Source organism: Psittacula echo (genome assembly GCF_963264785.1).
Source record: "Psittacula echo genome assembly, chromosome: 22".
Lineage (NCBI taxonomy): Eukaryota > Metazoa > Chordata > Aves > Psittaciformes > Psittacidae > Psittacula > Psittacula echo.
The window spans coordinates 156,866-179,587 of record NC_137758.1 but is presented as its reverse complement, the minus strand read 5'-3'; the positions used below and the strand labels follow the sequence as shown (position 1 = coordinate 179,587).

The 22,722-nt window shown below is 42.4% G+C and overlaps 1 protein-coding gene across 1 annotated transcript in view; it reads right to left on the bottom strand.

Annotated features, from left to right (window-relative positions):
- Nucleotides 1-22,722, bottom strand: part of MAGI3 (membrane associated guanylate kinase, WW and PDZ domain containing 3) — a gene marked incomplete at its 5' end in the record, with an annotated part of 74,124 nt that overhangs the window by 8,405 nt on the left and 42,997 nt on the right. Inside the window, 13 exons of the mRNA XM_080632941.1 lie at nucleotides 1,437-1,622; nucleotides 5,194-5,379; nucleotides 6,609-6,801; nucleotides 8,943-9,034; nucleotides 9,626-9,779; nucleotides 11,435-11,466; nucleotides 12,312-12,920; nucleotides 14,849-15,031; nucleotides 15,658-15,758; nucleotides 16,701-16,758; nucleotides 18,887-18,966; nucleotides 19,815-19,989; nucleotides 21,287-21,496. Coding sequence (XP_080489067.1) covers nucleotides 1,437-1,622; nucleotides 5,194-5,379; nucleotides 6,609-6,801; nucleotides 8,943-9,034; nucleotides 9,626-9,779; nucleotides 11,435-11,466; nucleotides 12,312-12,920; nucleotides 14,849-15,031; nucleotides 15,658-15,758; nucleotides 16,701-16,758; nucleotides 18,887-18,966; nucleotides 19,815-19,989; nucleotides 21,287-21,496 — 2,259 coding nt within the window. The remainder of the gene's footprint in view (nucleotides 1-1,436; nucleotides 1,623-5,193; nucleotides 5,380-6,608; nucleotides 6,802-8,942; nucleotides 9,035-9,625; nucleotides 9,780-11,434; nucleotides 11,467-12,311; nucleotides 12,921-14,848; nucleotides 15,032-15,657; nucleotides 15,759-16,700; nucleotides 16,759-18,886; nucleotides 18,967-19,814; nucleotides 19,990-21,286; nucleotides 21,497-22,722) is intronic.

Below are 22,722 nucleotides of genomic sequence, written 5' to 3'. Positions count from 1 at the left end.
AGCCCCAGAGAAACTAATCTAATGCAACCAATACAACTTCAGTTGTATTATAAACATGGCCCTGGGCAACTGCTTTGAAGTATGTCCCTTCAAAATGGAATGAATCAGATTTGATAGAATGAAAACCTTAATAGAAAAGTAACAATTTATTGAAGTCTCTCTGCTTCAGCATTAACAAAACAGAAAATTAAGCCTTTGAAATTCTGTATTGCAGGCTGAGAGAGCATGTTAAATATTTGCCATGAATGTGAAATTAGAGAATCATCTATTGGATTTATTCACATTCTGGCTTCAGGTATTTATTATTTAAAGGGTGAAAAAAGCCAACTTTCTGGTAAAATAATGATAGCAAGTTTAATTAAAGCCACAAGCAGTGATCCAGAAAAATGCAGTGGCAAGCAGGGTTGGAAAACAGCTTTTCCTCTTCAAATGATTGGATCTTACATATTTATAGTGAACTGTTTGTGTAGAAACAATGCCATATTGAATACAGTGTTGCATGAGAGCTCCCATTAAAAATATGGGCCAGGTTGGATGGGGCAACCTGGTGTTAGTGGAAAGTGTCCCTGCCCGTGGCAGGGTGTTGGAACTGGATGAACTTTCAGGTCCCTTCAAACCTAAACCAGTCTGTGACTCTGTGATGACTCTGCAGTTGCAAATACTCACTTTGATGCTTGGATGGACACAGCATTTGCATGTGAAGTATCCACTAGCAACCCCGGAGGCTCTACAGGAAAACCCCAAGGCAAGGTTTTCATGGTGGGATGTGACCACTTTTCAAAGGGTGCTTTTGGCAGACAGGACTACTGGATGCTTCTTTTGTATCCCAGAGATACAGCATTGGGCAATTTGTGTGTTTTAACATAGCAGGATGGAAAACCTCAGAGTGCGTAAATGGAAAGGATCTGAAAGCAGGTGTCCCTGTGGCCTTAGAGCACCTGAGCATCTAGGCCAGATGCTCCACAGCATCCCGGGAGCACCTGCCTCATCTGGAACACAGCTCCTGGCAGCAGCAAGAGACAGGCACTGCCTTGGGGCAAGATCTTCTTTCTGGGCATCATCCTGTGTCTGCTGCAGCACCCCCAAGGAAAAGTCTTTTCTCTTTGGTTGCAGAATACAAAGTCTGATTAAGACATGCTTCCATGTGAGCAGCAGTCTGTCTCTCTCACATGAAAAGTCATGAGAATTTCTCTTACCCTGCATCATGTTGTTCATAGCTGTATCTTACTTTTCAGTATAACCACCTTGGCAGCTGTCTCTCCCTGCCCCACTTGCCTTCAGCTCTTCCAGAGCAACTGGATGAGCTTCACTCTCTTTAATTGCCAAACATCTTAAAATACTCCACTTTAAGCAAATTAACTTCAGAAGTTACAAACATCAGACTCTGGCAGTGCAGTAGGATCCATCAACATGCTGGGACCATGCACCCTCCTTACCTTCCTCAGCCACAACAGTCAGAGTCACCACGTTGCCTGCATCCTTGATGAGCTGCACTATGCTGTCATGTGAGAGTTCAACGATGGATTGACCGTTCACTGCTGAGATGTGGTCTCCCACTTTCAGCTTCCCACACTGGTCAGCTGGGCTCCCATCTATAACTCGTCCAATCTTGTGAGGAATCACTAGGAAATCAAGAACAGGCACAGCAACATATTCATTTGATATTGATTACTAATATTCAATCAATCATATGAATGATAGAATCACAGAATGGTTTGGATTGGAAGGCACCTTACAGCTCATCTAGTCCCAGCCCCCTGCCATAGGCATGGACACCTTCCACTAGAGCAGGTTGCTCTAAGCCCCGTCCAACCTGGCCTTGAACACTGCTAGGGATGGGACAGCCACAGCTTCTCTGGGCAAACTATGCCAGGGCCTCACCACCCTCACAGTGATTTATGTCACACAAGCACCACACAGACGTAGATTGTGACAGTCATCCCAGAGACTGCTCCTGCTCTAAAAGGTGGCACTGCTTGTGCAAGAAAAAACCTGCAAATAATGAAGAAAGTAGAATGAATGAAAACAGCAACCCCTGACAGCACAGCCTTACCACATCCAAGGTGTTATGCCTAAAGGGAAACACAAGAAGGAGGCAGATCACATCTGTAAAGGGATGAGTAAGACCATGTGTCCCAGGAGCACTCTGAAGCAGTTTCTTTGCCTCTTGTATTGTTTTCTGTTTCACAGAGAGACCCTGGTTCACTGTGCAGACTCAGAGACAGTTATGGATGTTCAGTTTAACACAGTCATTAGAAATCCAGATGCACAGGTTAAGCCTTCCTCCTTGAAACCAAAAATTAAGCCTCCAAAAGGAAATCCAACTTCTCCTGCCAGAGACTTAGTAACCTGGCGAGCATTAGAAGCTACCCTCAGCACACCCAGGTAGCACAACAAGGTCTGCACAGACCCATTCCCTATTCCTGCTCTCCAAGATAAACTTGAACCTGTAATAATCATCTTGAACTTTAACTAGTTCTCCTGGCTTGGTTTCCTCAGTCCATCCCATGGTGACACTCTTCTCCATAGAGAGACTCCTCTATAGGCCGAAGTGATGGGGTCAGAAAAGACAGAACAGGGAAAAGAGGCAATTTTATGAGAACTAGAAGGAAAAAAGGCTGCTTGTAGTTACTTTCCCAGAGACGAATACAGATGCAGGAAGAGCAGAACTAAAAAGGCAGCAAGGACGGAGGGATGCTCCACTCTAGCATGGTTCTTCCTCTGGAGGGAGAGCCCTACCATGGCTCCAGTGTCTCCCTGCCAAGAGCTGAGCTGGTGTTTAGGGAGAGACCTTGTTTTACAGTTTGCTGACCCAAACATCAGTGCTGCAGATGGCACTGGGCAGCCAGCGAGATGCCATTGTGAGGGGAGAAGCCTACCAAAGCCTGGGGCAAAAGAGCAGCTCGTTGAGCTGCCTGGGTGCCCCAACAGCAGATTCACATTACATCAAAGCACATCAGTCAGTGTGCTTCCCCATGCGTCTAGAGCAGCCTTTCGTTCATCTGTATGCCTGAAAGCACAGCAAAATTTGCTTCTGTCCTTCCCAAATCCTTCAGCAGGGCTCTTCTGCACAGGAACTGCTGCACTGCTCCTTTGTAACTCATTTCCAAAGACCTCTCCAAACTGACCTCCACATGTGTCACAAATACCCTTACTGGTACTTCATGTAAAAGCCTGTTTGCACCTCCAAAGCCTAGAAGCAGGTTTGATGGATACCTATTTTGTGTAGCTGCTGCTCTCCCAAACATGCTTTTCTCTGCAGGATTGGAGAGGTGAGGAACATTATGACCTGTCAGAATTATCAGCTGGCTTTTCAAAACCATGGCAGCAAATCTGAAACACGTTCACATCATCATCAGGCACCCAAGATTGAAAAGCCATCAAGGATTGTTTTAATGAGCTAGCAGAAGTTGCTGTGAAAGAACAGACACTGATGCCTTCTAGCATTTACCATGAGTTTAAATGTTATTTAATCTTCCCTTATTAGACTTGGTTTTTAACTATTATATAAAGCTAAGAGCCAACTGTGAAGAGGAAAGCACTGCAGGGCTGCAGACTCAACTGCTGATTACTTGTTTTAAAATAATCCTGGCTTTAGAAGAACACAATAGCTCCATATTAAACTGTGCCACAGGAAAGTTCTGCACAGCACAGCCTGTGGCTGCACCAGCATCTCTTTTTTTTTTTTTTTTCCCTGTGTGTTAGAAACAGCCTGGATGACAGAGCTTATGTTTTCTGCACTGGAATTGGTTTTAGTTGTCCTCTACTTTCAGTTCTAATAATAAATAAACAGGGATTTGCAGCAGATCCTCAGAGAGAGGATGCACCGTGCCTGGACCACTGCTGCTGCACCATCCCACCATGCTGAGTGCTTCCAGAGTGGCTGGTTTTAACATTCTTGAAAAGGTACTGACTGAGCCAAGACTGCATCACACGTTAAATATATATCACAAGAATTCAGCACACTGTTATTTATTCTGTGCTCCTGCTGGTTTTTTATTGTGCAGTAAAATGAAGTGGAAAAACAGAAGTGTCTGAGGCTCAGTAAGAGACATGCTGTCAAGCCATCATGTGTCTGTCTGGAACCAGATGAGTTCAGAAGGGTGATTTACACTACAGAACTAAAGAAACTGAGTAAGGATTTCAGGAGATATCTGTACCTTAATGTCAGTGAATTGAGTTCATTTGTGGCTGAACACAGAGCTGGCTTGTATTTTGAGGGCTGCCACAGATAAGCAAACCTTGGACTAGATGACCTTTGAAGCTGCCTTCCAACCCAAACTAGTCTATAAACTATTTTGTGATGGCCAACAGGAATGAATCTCAGAAAGATGATCCTTCTCACCACCTCTTGCAAAAAATATTCAACAGCCTCTCCCTGGCACTGGGAGATAAGTAGCAGTCATCAGGACAAGGAGTACTTGATTACACTGAGCAGACCTGCTCCTGTGCAGGGGGCCACAGATCTTTCTAGTCATTGAGTTGGTCTCCACGGCTTCCTTCAAGCAGCTTCTCTCATTCACTTCTGCTCATAGTATTTTGTTTTTTTTCTGCTTTTAACCTTGGTTGTTTTGTTGTTTATCTTTACAGCTATGCCTGAAGCCATGTCCATATGTCAGAACTGTAATACCAGAGCATGCTCCTTTTCCATTTTGATTATCTTTCTGGACAAGCACCCTACCTGTCTGACAATAACAACTTCATTGCTTTCTTCCAAGTACTGCAGTCTCCACTTTCTCAGATCCCCCAAAATGAGAAATTCTACCTGATTAGGTAACATAAAAAAACCAAAGTTGAAACTATACTTCCATTAAAACACCTACAAATTAATGCAGTGTGGGAATCATCACCACCCCGTGCTGAGGACTGCCCTGAGGACTGTGGCAAGTTCACATTCCTGTGTATGGGCTGGTTGCACGTGACAGACTTTCCCCTTGCTCTCCACTTATGTCACTGTTGGGTGAAGAAGAGCATGAACACGAAGCAAGACAGACCAAGCCTCAGCTATTCAGGCTGTGAAACAGTGTGAGTGTAAAATGACTGTATCTTTGCAGAGTGCTGGGTAGGTAACACCAACACATCAAAGAAGGAGAAATCCATAAAGAAGCTGCATCCCATCTTATCTGCTGCTGCCAGCAGCAGCTTTGGTACAAGCATCAGGCAGTGACACCACCACCAGAACACTGCACTTACCACCAGGAGGAGGTTTGTTCTTTGAGGTGAGGATGACGAAGCCAAATCCTTCATTCTCCTTCCGCTGCAAACGGACATCGTAGACCTCTGGGGACTGCAAGTTTGCAAACTCCACCCGATTCAGCCTGGGAGAGCTGTTTTGTGTGAAGCCAGGCTGTGACTCCTCCTCCTCTGCTTGCTTTTCCCCTTTCAGGTAACAGGCAAACAACAAATGAGGAAAAAACAATACTGCTGTTTTACAAAGCAGCTACAGCAAAACTGTACATCTCAGTATCAGTGCCAGCGTAAGGAAACACTGCCTGCCTGGGAAAGTAAGGGGTGAGTTTATGAACAATGCAATTTGGATCAGACAGAAATCAGATGCAGGATAAAGCATTCAAAGGCCCAGTTATGCAAGGAAAGCCTGCTGCACACTGGTTGCACACAGGTGAACAGACCTGGCTCTGTGTACACAGACTTTGTCAGAGTGACCTGATGCCTTTTTATAGTAAAAAAACCCCACTGTGGCTTTTCTGCATGCTACAAGATCTACGGCAGAGATTCAGCTACAAACCACAACTATTACTATCTTAAGTGAGGAGCAACCATTTACTTGGAACAATGGAAACAGTTCTTAAAAGGCAGCCTGAAGACTGAAGTCAGGCCTTCTTCTAGGAAACCTACAAACTTTTGGTCCTGAAGTATTCATCTACCAGAAGGTATCTTAAAAGACATTGAGAACTGATCTTCAAAATACTTTTTCCTTTTACTTGTATATACTCAGAATGAATGGTATTACAAAATGATTGTACAATACAAGTATCAAAATGAATGGTATTACATTGAGTAATGCAATGGAAATGCAATATTGGTTGGTAATCAGAACATGGGACTGTTACCAATTCTCCTGAAGCCCATCCCAGCTCTGTCACTCACTTGATCAGCATCATCGAATCACAGACAATGCTCCTCTGTGCACTGCTGACCTGGACACTGATCTAAAACTGCAGAATCACAAGATGCTACCCTGAGTCATCTTTGGTTTGAATGCACTTACTTTTGCTACACAGAGGTGCCAAGAGATTTGAGAATACAGCTGCTTGTACAGAAAAGAGATCGTGTCATTACTCAATTTGCATGGGGTTAGTGGCTGTTCTAATGAACATTTGCAAAAACGTTTGAAGCCATCATAATTTTCAGTGCCCTACCTGTGTGAGCAGTGCAAACCAGCAAGCACCAAAGCATCAGCTTATTGAATTCTGCTTTTCTCCACTTAATAAGAATTACAGCTGACTCTCCTGAATCTCAGGCTGCTCATCTCTAGTGCAATAACTGACAAGTTTCAGAGCAGCTTTAGATGACTTGATTAAAAAAAGTGTTCCTTTAGCCAGACGTGTGTCCCCTGCAGTACCCTCTCTGGACAGACAGACACATACCACCAAAGAAGATCTTCCTCCGGACTGTGAGCAGCACCTGACCATTCCGTGCAGCACTGGTCATTAAGTCCAAAACTTGCTTGTGTGACTTCCCTTTCACGGGGATTCCATCGATGCACATCAGCTCATCCGCAGCTCGAAGCCTGCCGTCTTTCTCTGCTGCTCCCAATGGGATTATGGCTCCAATATAAATCTGCCAGCAGAGCAGAGTCAGGGGGTTTGAGCAGCAAAACATGAACTCATTAGAACACGTAATGGAATCCAGGCGAATCCTGACAGATGAGGGCTTTTGGGAAGGTAATTTAAAAGATTATTTAACTGTCCAATTGTAGCAGAAACACAGCCAGCAAGTGTACTTTGCACCAGCTGACTCTGGATACAATTTGGGGGCTCAAAGCATTGAGTAAATACTTAGTTTTGAGGGATTTTTAATCCTTATTTCCATGAATTCTGGAAATACCACTGTCTCTTGAGCATAATGGTCAACTTTTGACTTCAGCATAGACTGTACTTTTTACATATATAGGATTTCCCAGACATTATTGAAAAGAAAGCCTCTGTCACTCACTCTACTTATTCAAGTATTTTTTTAAGCAAGAGTAGGTCAGAGTGATTGGGAAAGAAGTAAAAGCTTTTGAAAGAATTCAGATTTATTTCTGAAAAGCCGCTCAGACAGTTCCATGCTCGGAGCTTTTTCAGCACACAGCTTTTGGTGATTAGATAATGGGATTCAAACAGCTGCACTCCTCTTATCAACTGTGTCTACTCCCACCTCATAAAGTGCTACTAAATATAACAGACATAAATTGAGCACACACTATTCATATGCTGGAATTACATTCAGATTAAATGAAAGATTAAGATTAATTATGGCCAGTACTTGTTGGAGGTTAAACAACGGTGGGCAGACCAGCTGCACACAGCGTTCATGACATTAGCTTTACACTTACCAACAGTTATGGCTGCCATGGAAACAAAACACCACAAATGCTATAAAGTGCAACTGAAGGAAAGTTCTTTGGTTTTGCTCTTCCTTTTCTTTAAATGCATGTTAGGAAAAACCAAAATAATAAAATAGGCCAGTACTGGATCAGAGCTGTGAATGGAAAAAACCGTATTCCTTAACTGTAATCAGAAAACAAACTGAGTGTCAGTTCCAAAAGCTTTTCCTCTTAACTCGACAGCCGAAGGAATGGCTCCTGACATATGGTAAAAGTCTCAGCACCTCTTCCCAGCAAAAAAATTGTTGCCTTTTTGGAAATAAAGGGAAGTCTCCTAAAGAACAGACTACCCAGGGGTTTCCGCACTGGCATTTGCCCATATGCCTCCAACTCCACCATTCCTTGGCAATTACCTCTCAAGCAGAGAGTCATGCAAGCCCAACTCTGCAGGCTGAGGCCTGCAAAAACAACTACATCGACAACTTAAAAACATACCTGAACTCTAGACACTGACCTGGTTACAGCACACTAGGCTTTAGCTAGTATTCTTCCTCCTGTGCAAACATCACAGCTACGTTTTGATGCCAGCTACAATGCAAAACAATGTCCACATCCATTTGCAGAAGGAAGCCAGTCTTAATAGGTTCTGCTTCAAGGCTTTCATGAAAATCCTAAGTACCACATTTTGTATTTTATGAGACGAGAGGGAAAAATACAAGGCAAATAAAAGCCTGAGAGAGTGCACTGGAAAGGCTGTGCTTATGTCCTTGAGATGAATCCACCAGAAACCCAATGGCTGACAGAACAAAATGCATTTTTAAAAACCTGGCAGGAGAGGTGGGGGAAAAGGGGTGCAGCACAACCCCAATTCCTGACTTGTTTCACTGGGCTGCATTCAAAAGAATGGCCTGATGGAGTTTTGCACGGTAAACAGCTGCTTCCTTCTACTCATCTGCTCCCTGGGATGTGCTGACGTGCACAGCACACTGAGCATTTCCAGGGCACATTTTATGCCAAGACCACTGCTGGGATCAGGTGGAAAGGGACAAAGGCTGGGTGTCAGCACTGACCTTTTCAGGGCTCCTGAGACACAGCAACAGCTACAGAAACACCATCAGTATTATCAACTCGACAGAGACAACTGCTGCCAAAACCAGACTCAGATAGTGAAAGGGCATGGGAGCCTTGCAGATTAAAGTCAACCATGGGGGGGGTGGTGGTGAAGAAAGGTAGTCTGAATCTATTCTTGCTCTTTAAAAGGCAGCCACTGAATTGATCAATTTTGCCATCACTGAACTGTTTAGAATAAGAGAGAAATGAGGATGACAGAGTAGGAGTCATTCTAACAGTAATATTTAGGCAATTACAGGCAACTGTAAACAGTTTCACTCACAGGCTGATCTGGTCCATCCCCTCCAAGCACTCGGAAACCAAAGCCTGACTCTTGTTTTCGTAGGAAAACATCCAAATCTCTTGTGTTTGGAGCTGAGAAAAAGAAAACACATTTCAAAACATGTAAGGAGCTATATTTGATTAGTGAAAGATAATGCCTTGGTGCTGCATTCTGACTCTCCTTATCAAGAGGACACAGTAATCAAACACAAAAAATAATTTGAACAGCCAAATCTGATGTTCTCTTTCCAAAATGGAAACATTTACTTTTAAGAAAAGGCTGAAAAGGGAAAGGACAGATTGCAAATACCAAAGGAGAAATCACAGCTGCACTCGGACAGTGGGCCAGGAGAAAAGCCAGTCTGTAGAACAACTTCGAGCTACCTCCTGTAAACTCTGAAATGGTCAGGTCTGCTTCAGTTTACTTCAGATCTAGATCATCCTTGAGACCATTTCTATGATTAACTGTTTTATTGCAAATATGGTATAAACACATTGTATCTTTTTCTAAAAAAGTGCTCCAGATTTTTCTGATTTCTGTATGAATTATGCACTTATTGAAATGTTTTATTTACAGGACACGATCAAAGTCAGTAAGAAAGTCACAACAGTTTTATCATACAGATAACAACGAAAAAAGTCCTTTAAAATTGAGCATTTCCAAGTTGAAGTTGATATACTCACGTTTGTCCTCATATATAGTCTTAGACTTCAGGTAGACTTCTGAAGGGTCCAGTTTAGGAGAGCCTGGTCGTACAGCAGTGGGTGGAAATGGCATTGGCTGTGGGATGGGATCGCTGACAGCTTCCAAGCTCCCTGAACTCTCCTGCTTGTCCTTCTGAAACAGACCCCACCAAATCTGTATTACATCAAAAGCTAATTGTACTTCTGCACAAAGACAATAAACATCACACACAAGTGAAACGCAGAGCAGAACAAGGGAATAATGTTATAACTCAACGTAGCTTTTCCAATCTGTGTGTCTGACCAGCCTACTGCGGTCTTCCTCATCAGGCCACAGATTTCTGCTGAGGACTGGGCTTACAAAGGGTGTTTGAAGTGACTGCTGCTCAGAGATGAGTAAAGCTCCTGGTAGTTACTGACTGGCACAGTGAAGCAGGCATACAGGACCAGTCATGTTTGGAGAAGAGATGATTCCTTGGCAGGCGCCTGCTGGGATCTGGAGCACAAACCACCACCATGGGCATGAGCTGCTCCATGGGCACTGCCTCCTGCCAAATCACCTCCAAACAAGAGCACCTGAGCTGTGCTCAATATCAGGTTGTTTGCTGCAGGTGTCCTCAACAGCATTATAATGCTGAACAGGAGGAACATACTTGGTTCATTCACACTTGGCATGAGGAATTAGTAATTCAGTAGTTCATAGATGCAACACACCTATTAGTATTTCACAAAGAAAGGACACCAAGGATCCTTGCAGTCTCTCACCTTAATTTCCAATCAATTATACACTAAAGTAACTCTAAATACTTATTCTGGGCTGAAACCCAACCTGGAAGACTGGAACATGGCAATCTGCATGTGTCTGCACATTAAACAAAAGCACAAGCAGAACAGACTTAGATATGCCCTTTTACAAGAAGTAGAAGAAAACTCCCCCACAAGCCATTTAGCAGTTTGTCAGTTCTTATAGGTTTCTAAGCACAAGAACTTGCCCTTTTTAACTGAATTATTTTGCCATGCTGCTTAATGCCACTGAACATCGAGTGCTCCATGGGAAGCTGCTACTGCACGTGTGCTAGAACACTAGTCTCCAAATCCAAGGTATTTTTAGCTTGCCTGCACAGAGTGCACTGACACAGGAGCCACACTGACAGACCTGCATCCTCAAACTACAGCGATTTATGCACTGATTTATTCAATGCAGGCAGCTGTATGCTTGCAAGGAACAGAAACTGAAGCTATTACTGAGTGCAGTCTGTTTCAAGCACACTAAACTTGTGTGCTTACTTTATCCCACTGCTGGGATATGACTTCAACATTCAACCAGCATGATAAAGACAGAAAAAGAAGCTACATCTGCATTCTGATAGTGGGATTTTCCTAAAATGCAATACTTTGTTCTCTACAAGAAACATTTTTAAGAAACAGCTCTGTTCACCAACTAGCTCAACTTGCAAAAGAAGCACTCGTGACAAAAATATCCATTACTATCAGCATTATCAAATCAGAGGGTATTTTGTTAAACCCAAGGATTCTTTACTGAGCTAATATATATCATAGATACCCCAACTAGATGATCTTAAGGTCCTTTCCAACCCTAACTGTTCCATGATTCTATCATAGAAACTATTTGCAGCATTCTTGATTCTTCAGTAGTAAGAGGTGCATCCATCATTTCCATTAAACAACTCAAAAACCTCAAAAGAAGCTCTTGTGTTAAGTAGATCATATTTATGAGCCAGTTTTGCAATCAAAACCCCCTGAATATTCTCCATCAGCAACCAATTTAAATACATCACTAATACTCACCCCTTTGGCAGTTTTAGTAGGCGAGGGTGGACCTGAAGAAAACACAATGTAGAAAGCATTTTCTATATTAGATCACCCAAAGTTTACACAGCAATACAGCAATATAATCAGCTCCTCCTGGGTTGAAAATAGTAACTAATTCACTCTTCTTTGGGGGCTGGAACTAGACGATCTTAAGCTCCTCTCCAGTCTTAACCATTCTATGATGCTATGATTCTAAATAGCAAACTGAATGTTCAGTCAGCTGAAAACACCACTTCACAGAAGTCTCAAATTAGAACTAGAATATGTTGTACAGAAATTGCTGTACAACAATGAAAAATATCTATTTCTCTTTTTGCTACACACTGGTCAACCAAATCACACATCAGTTCATTGGATATGGAGACTTTGTGAATTTGTCTGGAGGAATTTCACTTGCTACCAAAGAAATCTAATTATTTCCTTAGCAGATTCAGGAATAGTAGCATTCATACAGGAAAAAGACCTGGAGATTCTGGTAAAGTCTATGACTGCAGTGATACTCTCAGGGCTACAATAAAAGCTTAAATGGACATTTAGCAGCCATAATTCATTCAGTTCCTCCTGGCAAATACACACTATCTACTAGTCAGCTTTTGTGGAGAAGACACATTCTGGTCTGTGACTGACTGGATGAAGAAGTATAAATATATGAAAGCACAAATAAGTATTTTTCTGGCATTTCCAGTGATCAGGTCCATCACATTGCTGATGCTTCCTCCTGTCTCCTGTGATCACCTCTCTATTACAGCAACTGAATACACTTGGAGAGCAGTCGATACTGGACATGACTTAGGTATTGCACTAAGAAGGGACTTGTAAAAGGCATATGACAGCTGTAAAGACACGGATGTACCTCCTCTCAAGATAAGCAGTGGCACCTCTGCTCCTACTGGAAACTGCTTCAGTACCTCCACCACCTGCAGGTGTGTCAAGCTCTGTACATTCTGATGGCAAATCTCCTTGATTACATCTCCTTTCTGAAGGCCTTGGCACCACTGGCTGTCTAAAATCATCTTCACCTTTTGTCCTGTAGGACTGTCTGCAATGGCAAACCCAAAGCCTTTAGGACCTTTGACTAGAGGAATGGTGACCAGCTCTGGCTGAGAGCTTCCTGAAGATGCAAGAGAGATCCTCTGCTCAGTTGTATCCATGGAAGGGCCATTCAGACGACCATTGACCAACATAGGGCCCAGTTTTCCATTCTGGTCCAACACAACTGTTCCTGCTATTAGATCTTGGCTGGTCAAAGAAACATCTCCTTTGGTCACAGGCGGTCCATTGATAATAGGTGTAGCTGTCACTATATCTACCACAGGGTCTTCATTGTCGTCAGGAAGAGGATAACCACGACACAAAGTCATGTTCACATACTGATTGACAGGAACTAGCTGAAACATCTGGACAACATCTGCGTGGGTGTGGCCAAGCACACAACTTCCATTTATGTCTACAATGACATCACCTGTTACAAAAGAAAGTACAATGGCGTCAAAACCAGAGACGAAACCATCCACATCTGATCTCAGAACCAAAGTCTCACTGGAGGAAATCAAAACTAGCAGCGAGTGGTGGCTGGGCCGTTACCCATTGGCTATCCGTTGTGCAAAAGCATAAAGGATTTCCTCTTTGCATTTATTCTATTTCATCTCAGAACACATTGTGCTAAATATATAAAGTTTAATCTGCAGCAGATTTAAAAAATGATACTGTCCAGCCACAGGAGATGAAGCAGTGCACGCACACTCCTGCAAGCAGATGTCTTCTACTTTAGCTCGTATTGTACAGCATCCTAAACTCAACCCAGAATAAATCAGATTTTCTGGCAGAGGAGGGTCCTATGTTTATTTTAGGACTGCCTAAACTGAAGCTAGGATTGTGCCCACACACATTCTGTATTCTTACACGGCTGCCACACATGGCTAAGCATGTATTTTCAAAATGAAGTGGAAGTAGCCTTCAGATTCTAAAGCCTTGTTTCATCGTCTGCATCATTCTGATCAAGAAACTTTGCATGTACAATACAACATTCCCAGTAAACAAATCATCTTATCACTTAAATGCCTGGGCATCAGTAAAACAGTAACTCTATTATCACATGAACACAACAGGAATGGATATAGATCTCTTCACTCAAACGTGTGTGCACCACAACACAATGCCTCAGGATTGTCCTAATTTTCAGAGAAGGAAATGAAGCACATACAAACAAGTTCAAACAACAGATCAGCAATGAAATAGAAATTGCTTCATTTCATAAATAAATAGTATTACATCATCAAAAGCATGAACTCTTCTTACTCTACATATCTGAATACTAAGAGAGTTTAAGTGACATGTAAAGAATCACATTGCCTTTTCCAATACACTGTATGTTGCAATAAGCTTATAGGTTAGTTTAAACATACAGTAACCATGAAAAAGTGTGCAGTTCTTCATGGATTGCATGCCTCTTGTTTCCTCACTTGTCTAGTTCATACAGCTTTTCTTGCCCATTCCAGCTGCAGGTTTCTTTGCAGACTGAATATTCAGTGTGATGTCTTTGGGCAGCAACAAGGCAAAACACAGGCCAGGATTCAAACACACTATTTTTACTTTACATATAGAGCGAATAAAAAACATTCTGTAAACAACCATGAAACCAGAAGTCTTAGCTAAATCAGAACTACTGACATCTTCAGAGGTGTATGAAGCTCTGGGGTCCCAAATGTAAGAAGGACATGGGGCTGTTGGAGCGAGTCCAGAGGAGGCCATGGAGATGCTGTGAGGGCTGGAGCAGCTCTGCTCTGGAGCTGGGCTGGGTCAGCCTGGAGAAGAGAAGGCTCCTGAAGGGGAGACCTTAGAGCAGCTCCAGTGCCTAAAGGGGCTATAGGAAACCTGGAGAGGGGCTTTGGACAAGGGCCTGTAGGGACACGCCAAGGGGAATGGCTTTAACCTCCCAGGGGGCAGATTGAGATGAGCTCTTAGGCAGAAGCTCTTCCCTGTGAGGGTGCTGAAGCACTGGCACAGGATGCCCAGAGAAGCTGTGGCTGCCCCATCCCTGGCAGTGTTCAAGGCCAGGCTGGATGGGGCCTGGAGCAAGCTGCTCTAGTGGAAGGTGTTCCGGCACACGGCAGGGGGTTGGAACTGAATGAGCCTTAAGGTTCCTTCCAACTGAAACCAGTCTGTGGTTCTATAAATCTATGTCCTCAAAGGAGATTTCTATCTAGACCATGACTTCTTTTCCTTTTCACACTCTGCTCTGCACAGATCTTTCACAAATCTGAAAATTGTTTCATTTACTGAGGTGTTCCTATTCAGTCAGTGGACGGAGTCATGCAGCTCCAGTGCCTCAGCAGCTTCCTTCTCTAAAAGCATGACAAGAAAAGGAAGTTTAGAAAAACAATGCTTGACCTGGTGCAATTCTCCCATCTTGTGCAGCGGGTCCATCTTTTAACACATTCTTCACCTGAAGAAACTCATCAGGTCTGTCCCCTCCAATGATTGTGAAGCCAAAACCCATTGTACTTTTCTTCAGTGATGTCTGTATCAGTGCTCCTGTCAGCTGGGATGGATCTCTAGTGAAGACAGACTTCTCTACTTTTGAATTAGGGAATAAAGAGACATGAAGGTTAGAATCCATAGTTAGTTTTGGGAAATTGGTTGGTTGGTTTTTCAGGGGTCATAAAGGTTATAATGATTTTTGGTTAACACTGGTTAACCTGTGCAGCACTGCTCTGGAGTTAAAACAATCAAGATAACCATTATACCCATGTCACAGCTGACTTGGTGAATGACTTGGTGAAGACTTTTCAAGACCACAGTACAGATTACAACAGAGCTGGAATTGAAGTTCCTACCTCTAATTCCCAGTTTTACACTCTAACCACACTAACCCTTGAATATCAAGACTAAAGTATATTAAAAGCATAAATATTCAAGGTGTGGTTTTAGCTGTATCTTCCATCTGACTCTTCTCACCCTCCATATATTCAAAAGCTGCTTATGACAACCAGTTTCAGAGCAATCAGAATTATTTTAAAGCAGTCTTAGGGTTTCAGTTCCATTTTAACATTAAAAAGTAATTCTAAACCCCCTAGAGATTTGGGAGGGCAACACCACAATGGACAGCAAAAAGACAAGACTAATGCTTTCATGAATTCTAAAACTGGTTACTTATATTTGCAGATAAAGATGTTGGTAACAAAGAACACAATATTCACTGATACCTGATTTTGAAGGGCCAACATCAGTCTGTCCTAGCTGTTTTTTTCTTTTGGCTTCCAATACTGGGTTTTCAAACTGAGTTTTCTGGTTAATATGGCTGTAAACACACCAAAGGCAGATCAGGATTTCAGCAGAAAGCATTCTGCCTATTTCACAGAAAAGACACCACAAAAGATACATCTACAGATACAATTTGTTATTATCTCAGCTTAATGCTCTGGAGGAATGAACAATAAATCGTATCATAATCAACACTGAAAGCATTGCTGTTCTTTCAACAACCTGATTTATTTTAAGAGCCAATACAATTTTACTTCCTGTAAACACTAGGTAGAGCATAGCTTCATTCCACTATGCAAATATTCAGAAGGTTGTAATAGCTTAAAACTGAGAAAACCTGCTTTTTCTCTTGACCCTATATGTTGCTTCCATCCACTCATAACATTTACAAACTCAGACATCACCTTTTTACTACGAGACGCTTGAGCAGTAGAGCAGAGTGAGAAAAAAAACCCCAACCACCAAACAGTCAGGTTTGAGCAGAATTTAAATACCCGGGTTGGCTTTGCCCAGTCAAAACCTGTTAGCTTGTTTTTCTCTGAAGCTAACATTTTCAACTCCACTTATTCTTTCTCCATGGTTGAAAAGAGTTATTTATTTGGCTCTTTGGAAACAGCAATGACAGAGAAGTTATTTTTGCTCTTTTACAGTTACCAGGTGTCACTCTAAAATCAAGTGCCCTGAGTTTTGTAAAAGCTCAGAAAAATTACATCAGCTAATACCCACTAATTAATTACTTTGGCTGCTACTTGGTTTCCCTCCCCAAATGAAATACACTCTAGTAAGTCAATAAGGTCATACCATGGATATTCCCACATCCCAGTGCTTCGGAAGTGTGCACTGTGTGTTCACTGCCCCTAGGACTGTTTCCACTGGGTATGTTTCATACTTCTATTGCATTACAACCTATATATATTGCATATCAAGTGCTTCATTATTCTCGATTTATAACTATGCTAAATTAATAATTAGCACTTACTCAACATAATATGTTCCATATTGAGGGTCTTCTATTTTTTCCCATCCATAAGGAAGCTCTGTAATCAGAAAGACCAAATTCTCCATTACAATGGAAAACTATCTGCAAATACCAGAGTTCTTACGAAGGAACGAGAGGACAGATTACAGACTCATGAAAAATACAAGGAAAATACAGGTCCTTTTTTTCTTCCCTTTATTTGTGTAAGGCTGGTCCTTCTGATGAAAGGATATCAGCCTGTTCCAGGGAATCTGAAACCCTATAACTCTCACTTTGTTCCACTAGATGAGGAGACTTGTATTCAACAAAATCACACCACTTTAAACATATAATAAACTTAAAGACAAGATACAAACTAACCTATTTAGAGAGGAAGAACCTATAAAGGGGAAGAAAAATACATTATTTGGAAATGAATCTAATTATAAATTATGAATGTGATTTGATAGTTGTTGACTTTTTAAGCTATACAATATGAATATGGTCGCATTGCTTCTGCCCCCAAATACACCACAGAAGAGAACTATAAATGCCTTGCTGTATCACATCCCAAGCTCATAAAACCACGTACCTCCATCCTCTTGTACTTTCAGTTTAAAACCACCTGCAGAAGCAATGCCATGTTTACTTTTTCTCTTGATAACATCAGGATATTTCACTGTATTCTGACACTGTTTCAGTTTTCAGTCAACTCAAGAAACTGTCAGTCAGAACTGTACGAGCCATAGGTGATCATTCAGAAGAAAGCCCCCATCACTATAGGCTATGTCATCCTGATGCTTGCAGTTTAGTAAGACACCCTAAAAGCAGCTACCACGTGTTAAGGTCTGGCTGCATCAAATTCAGCACAGACTGCCCAGCTTGCCAAGATGACAAAATGCAGTTTAGCGCTGCAGCAGCCTGGCTGCTCCTTCAGCCATAGCAAGCCACCTGACAGTGACCTGGGCTTGCACCGCCTTGGACATCCCTAAAGTAGGGGTCTAAAACAAAAAATTACCTGTTTGATATAGGCACTGCAAGTTACATGTGAAGAGCTCCTTTTTATGGGAAACTCAGAGCCTGGTAAGACGGCGCCCAGCAGCAGATCATTACTGACTGAAGGTGATAAGCAGTCAAAATAGAGGTCCATTATTTTACCTTTACTTTACTAGTTATCTTGACCATGGAAATTTAGACGTTAGAATAATGGGTACAGTCAAGTAGCTAGACATTTTAAGGATAAAACTGCTACATAATCTTGTTTGAGGCTGCCCTAAGTTTGACGGTAACAGGAATTTTCCTAGCATATGACAGCATGTTACCAATTATTAATACCAGCATCACTCCACAGAGTTTGACAAAAGACACAGTGGGTCTATTCATTTAGATGTTGTTCATTTGGATATCCTGCATGTCTCTGTTTAAAGTGCTCTTTTTATCCTGTGGTGAGCTGCACATATGTTTAATAAGCAGCAGTATGTGTCCATTGCTCCAGCTGGCTTCATTATGAATATGTGGTTGTTAGGCTGTGCAATTTAGGAAGACAACAGGCTATTCTGAGTCTGCCTCAGCTTTTGTAACATGTCAGGCGTTTACCAAAGACAGAACTATTTAGTGCTCTTTTCTGGCTGACTAAATTGCATTACTATGTAGGACATGGTTGCAGGAATTGTCTGTAGGCCAATCATGAACCTGACCTGTAAGTCTTGAAGCAACAGTGCAAAGAGGTGGAGTCAGATTGCTCCCTCTACTTATGCATTGAAATATAGTATCATGTCACACGCAATAAGTATCATTAGCAACAGATATTATGCTGTATCTTCTTTATTATTCCTATATTCTAATACTTACGGACCTTTTCCTCCATCTGCACAACAATTTACACTGAGATGTCACTATTCTATGCAGTTTTCTCCTCAGTAATGACAGTTACTGGAATAAAACACCTCACTATCTTCTCAGGAATGCAGATAAGCTCATGATTCAGTCTGATTCTATTATTCCAGGGAAAATACACTATGGACTTCCCCGGTCTTATATAAACTTCTATTGCCACCAAACTAGGGACACTCAGCACTACACCGCTTGCTCCAGAGTCACTTGTAGCAGGAAGAAGCTTCTACCGCAGCAGTAATGGACTGCATCCACCTGTGATAAACTCACACCTTTATCAGTCACAGGGGACAAATAAGTTCTGAACATCTCACCTCCATCTTCACAGTCTTCAGGAGCTTTGGCCTTCTTGCAGAGCCGCGGATCAAGCCAAGTGGTTGTCTTGGTGTTATGACTGTGGAGAAGAACATGGGCCATTAAAGGAAGAGAACTCCCTCAGACTGAAGAAACTTTGCTTTACTTTAGCTTTTAAATATTTACTACCATTGGTGAACTGTAGCCTTTAATATGACCTTTACTTATGCCTCAGTCACATCATATATTGCTAAAAAGAAAAGGCAACAATGATGCTTGGAGGTACCAGCACACTAGAGACTCTCCAGGACAGATGTGAAATGTTAGAGGTACAAACACTCTCCCCTGTTCCCAAGAGCTCATGTGGGAATAGCAGCTGTTTCTACCTGAAAGGAAAAACCAGTTTTAGCCTCCTCTTATGCTTAACTCTCAGCAAGGTTTCTGCTTCATTTTTGAAGAATTCATAAATCAGGCTGTTTCACATGTGCATATATGAGCTACTTTTCTATCCTGGGCTTTAATCTGTGCTATTTGCAGTTTTAAGCATGTATTCCCACCCAAGGAACATAAGCAGCAAAGAAAGAATAAACAAGCTCTTAGATTTCAGAGCAATTCGACATAGCAAAAGTTTATATGATGTTCTACACCTCACTCAGAAATACTGACCCAGTTTTGTATTTTGTGAGATACAAAATTCATGACAAACTGACTTTGCATGTGCAACCATAAAGGTTTCCTGCACAACAGCAATCGCACCAAATATGCAACAGAGATGACTACCAGTAAGGAACTTAAGAATAGAGATATAGTAAATTTCATGGAGAAATAGAAGCAGTAAGAGCAGAAACAGAGAGGTGTAAGAGTAGCAGGCAGCTTCCTAGACTTCAGCCCTGCAGCTTCTCTCCTCCAAAGGGCACAGCAACCCCTCCGTGCTGCTGGTCTACTCACTCAATGAAGTAGATCATGCCAGTGTCAGTGTAGGCCATCTCCCAGTTCTTGGGCAGGGGTTCCAGGGTTTCATCCCTCGACAAGTAATTTCTGAAGTCCATGGAGCTGCTTGTCTGGTTGTAGCTGGGAACAGGTTTCATCCAGTCAGGAGAATCTGAATGTTTTTCTTTGTTTTCTGCAGTTGTTCAGGGAAAGTGTTACTATTTGTCACATGCTTATGCTGTTTCTCACAAAGAACCACCCTATTAATCTGGCTACAAGTGGATGTCAAACACATCCCTGTATGTGATGTGCATTCTTCCACTTTTTTTTTCAGCTGTGAACTTTGAAATGCTGACACAAGAACACTGAACTCTGTTCTTCCCTCGCCAAACAGAATTAACCTTGTATTATGTGGCTGAGCCTACTCTGAAAAATCAACACTGGCACAAATCCAGGCTGGCTACACTTTGCTGCCATTCCTGCCTAGTGAACAGAGCTTGTAGCACCAGCAAAGAACCCCCCCCCCAAATCCTACTAATACCAGAATGAAATGTAGAGAAGACTCAAACTGCCAATAAAACAAACACCACCCTCCTACAAGCCACAGCAAGAAAAAGCTCCCCAAAATCCCTGCAGAAAGCTTTAAACGCAAGCCTCCACCCTTCAGTCCCAAGTTTATGCTCAGTTTCCTCCATCACACAATGATGTCCATGACCTTCACCTAACCACCAGCCTGGCCACTGGGCCACTCTGTGCTGTGGTGTTGCCAGCCCTGAAGCTAGCAAGATTAGGTCAGGTCTGCTCAATATAAGCCTGTCTTAAAGACTTACACACAAGATCATCTACAAATGCAATGTGATGGTTTCTCTCTACCATCAGCTCTTTCCCCTTAAGGTGAGTGACCATGACAGCAAAAGGAAACAGGAACCCTGATCATCTTTGAAAGGTTCGACCGGATGCAGGTCCCGTCTCAACACACTCTGCTTTATTCCTCTCCACAAACTCTCCTTTGGGCAGTTTCGGGTTGTGTGATAGTTCCCTTAATCAAAATAATCTGACAATTTTCCAACACGAGCTGGTATTGCTCCTTAAACCAATCGCTTCACTGAAATCTGCAAGCAAAGTCGGTAATCTCCTCAAAATTAAACAGTAACATTTACAGGGTATGAATTATGCTCTGCAAAGGATTCCGTTATTTGAAGAGTGGATAAATTTTTCCTTCCTCCTCATGTAACTGGCTGATACCCAGCACTACATGTTCTCTACTGAGCAGTGCATTTTATGATGCAATTGCACATCTGGCTGGGAGAACAGCTGTTTCTTTTTAAAAGACAATTCCAAAATTGAGTAAAATCACCAGTTTGAGTAGAAAAGCACCTTCAAACTTTATAAAAACTAAAGAAGGGGTTCAAGCAAGCATGAATGTTATTTGTATACTTCTTATCCAGTCATACAAATACTACAGGGAATTTCTCCCCTTGTCAACCAACCTATCCCTCCGCTGCCATTAACTGCTTCCTTTTCCTCTTCTTCCTCCTCTTCAGGAAGAGAACTGTCCATCCTCTGCATTTTGCTGACAGACGTGGTTCTTTTCCTCTGTGATTCGGTATCAAAATCATTGTCAAAAAGAACTTGATCCACTGGATCAGGCTGAAAGGGGCTGGGCTCTGCTGGAGGCTTTGGGGTACCATAAAAATTACCTGACAATGAGACAGAAATCAAGGTCACTAAAGCACTGACACTTGCTGAAAGTACTGGCAGTGGCAGTGAAGGTTTTATTGCCCATGTAATGTGGTTTTGGTGAAAGACCTGAACAATAACTTCTTAAAGAAGACATCAGCACTATCAAAAACCAGTGTACCATCAAAACCTATTTATTCCTACTTGGTCTTTGTGCCAGTGATGCTACTGGACATTAGAAAACGAAAGACGTAATTCAGAACTTCTGTTCTGCCACATGTTGTCAAAGAAAGAGATGGATGTGTGACTTTGCCTGGAATCCACTAATGCACCATAAAGAGACTTGGGGAGCAGTCTGAGAGAAGCGAAACAGTGAAAAATCAATAGTTCTTACTCTGTACAGTGATTAACTGATTAACAGAGTAATATGCAGAAACACAGTACAGCCAAAAAGAAAATCGATTTTGTGCAGAAAGTATCTACTTACGTAAAACTAGTTATGAATAATTGATTTTACAACTACAGCCCTGCAATTTTCTACTGACAATACACTTCCTAAACAAAGCTGGGAATGCATCTTCATCTAAAAGTGATTTGTGCTTCAGAAAAACAAATTTTTACTTCAGCATTTTAATCTAAACCACGAAGTCTAGGAATCATCGGTTGTTTTTTGGAAAAGAATTTCAGCAACTGACCTCTTTCCTGACTGCTCATATGATTTTTATTAGGGAATTGAGCACACAGCAAGAGAACTTCCCAGAATTCCTGCTGGGGTAACTTCTGGTGGCTGGATATGGGTTTGACCATGTAAGTAAACTAAGCAAGAAACCCTCTGAAAATATCAGTGAGGGTGAGGCTCAAAGTAGTGTCAGCCAGCTAAAGGGGAGCTAAGGGAAAAATCCAAAGAGAAGGCTCTGAGGAGACCTTAGAGCAGCTCCAGTGCCTAAAGGGGCTCCAGGAAACCTGGAGAGGGGCTTGGGACAAGGGCCTGTAGGGACAGGCCAAGGGGAATGGCTTTAACCTGCCAGAGGGGAGACTGAGATGAGCTCTTAGGCAGAAGCTCTTCGCTGTGAGGGTGCTGAGGCACTGGCCCAGGGTGCCCAGAGAAGCTGTGGCTGCCCCATCCCTGGCAGTGTTCAAGGCCAGGTTGGACACAGGGGCTTGGAGCAAGCTGCTCCAGTGGAAGGTGTCCCTGCGAGTGGCAGGGGTTGGAGCTGGATGAGCTTTAAGGTCCCTCGCAACCCAA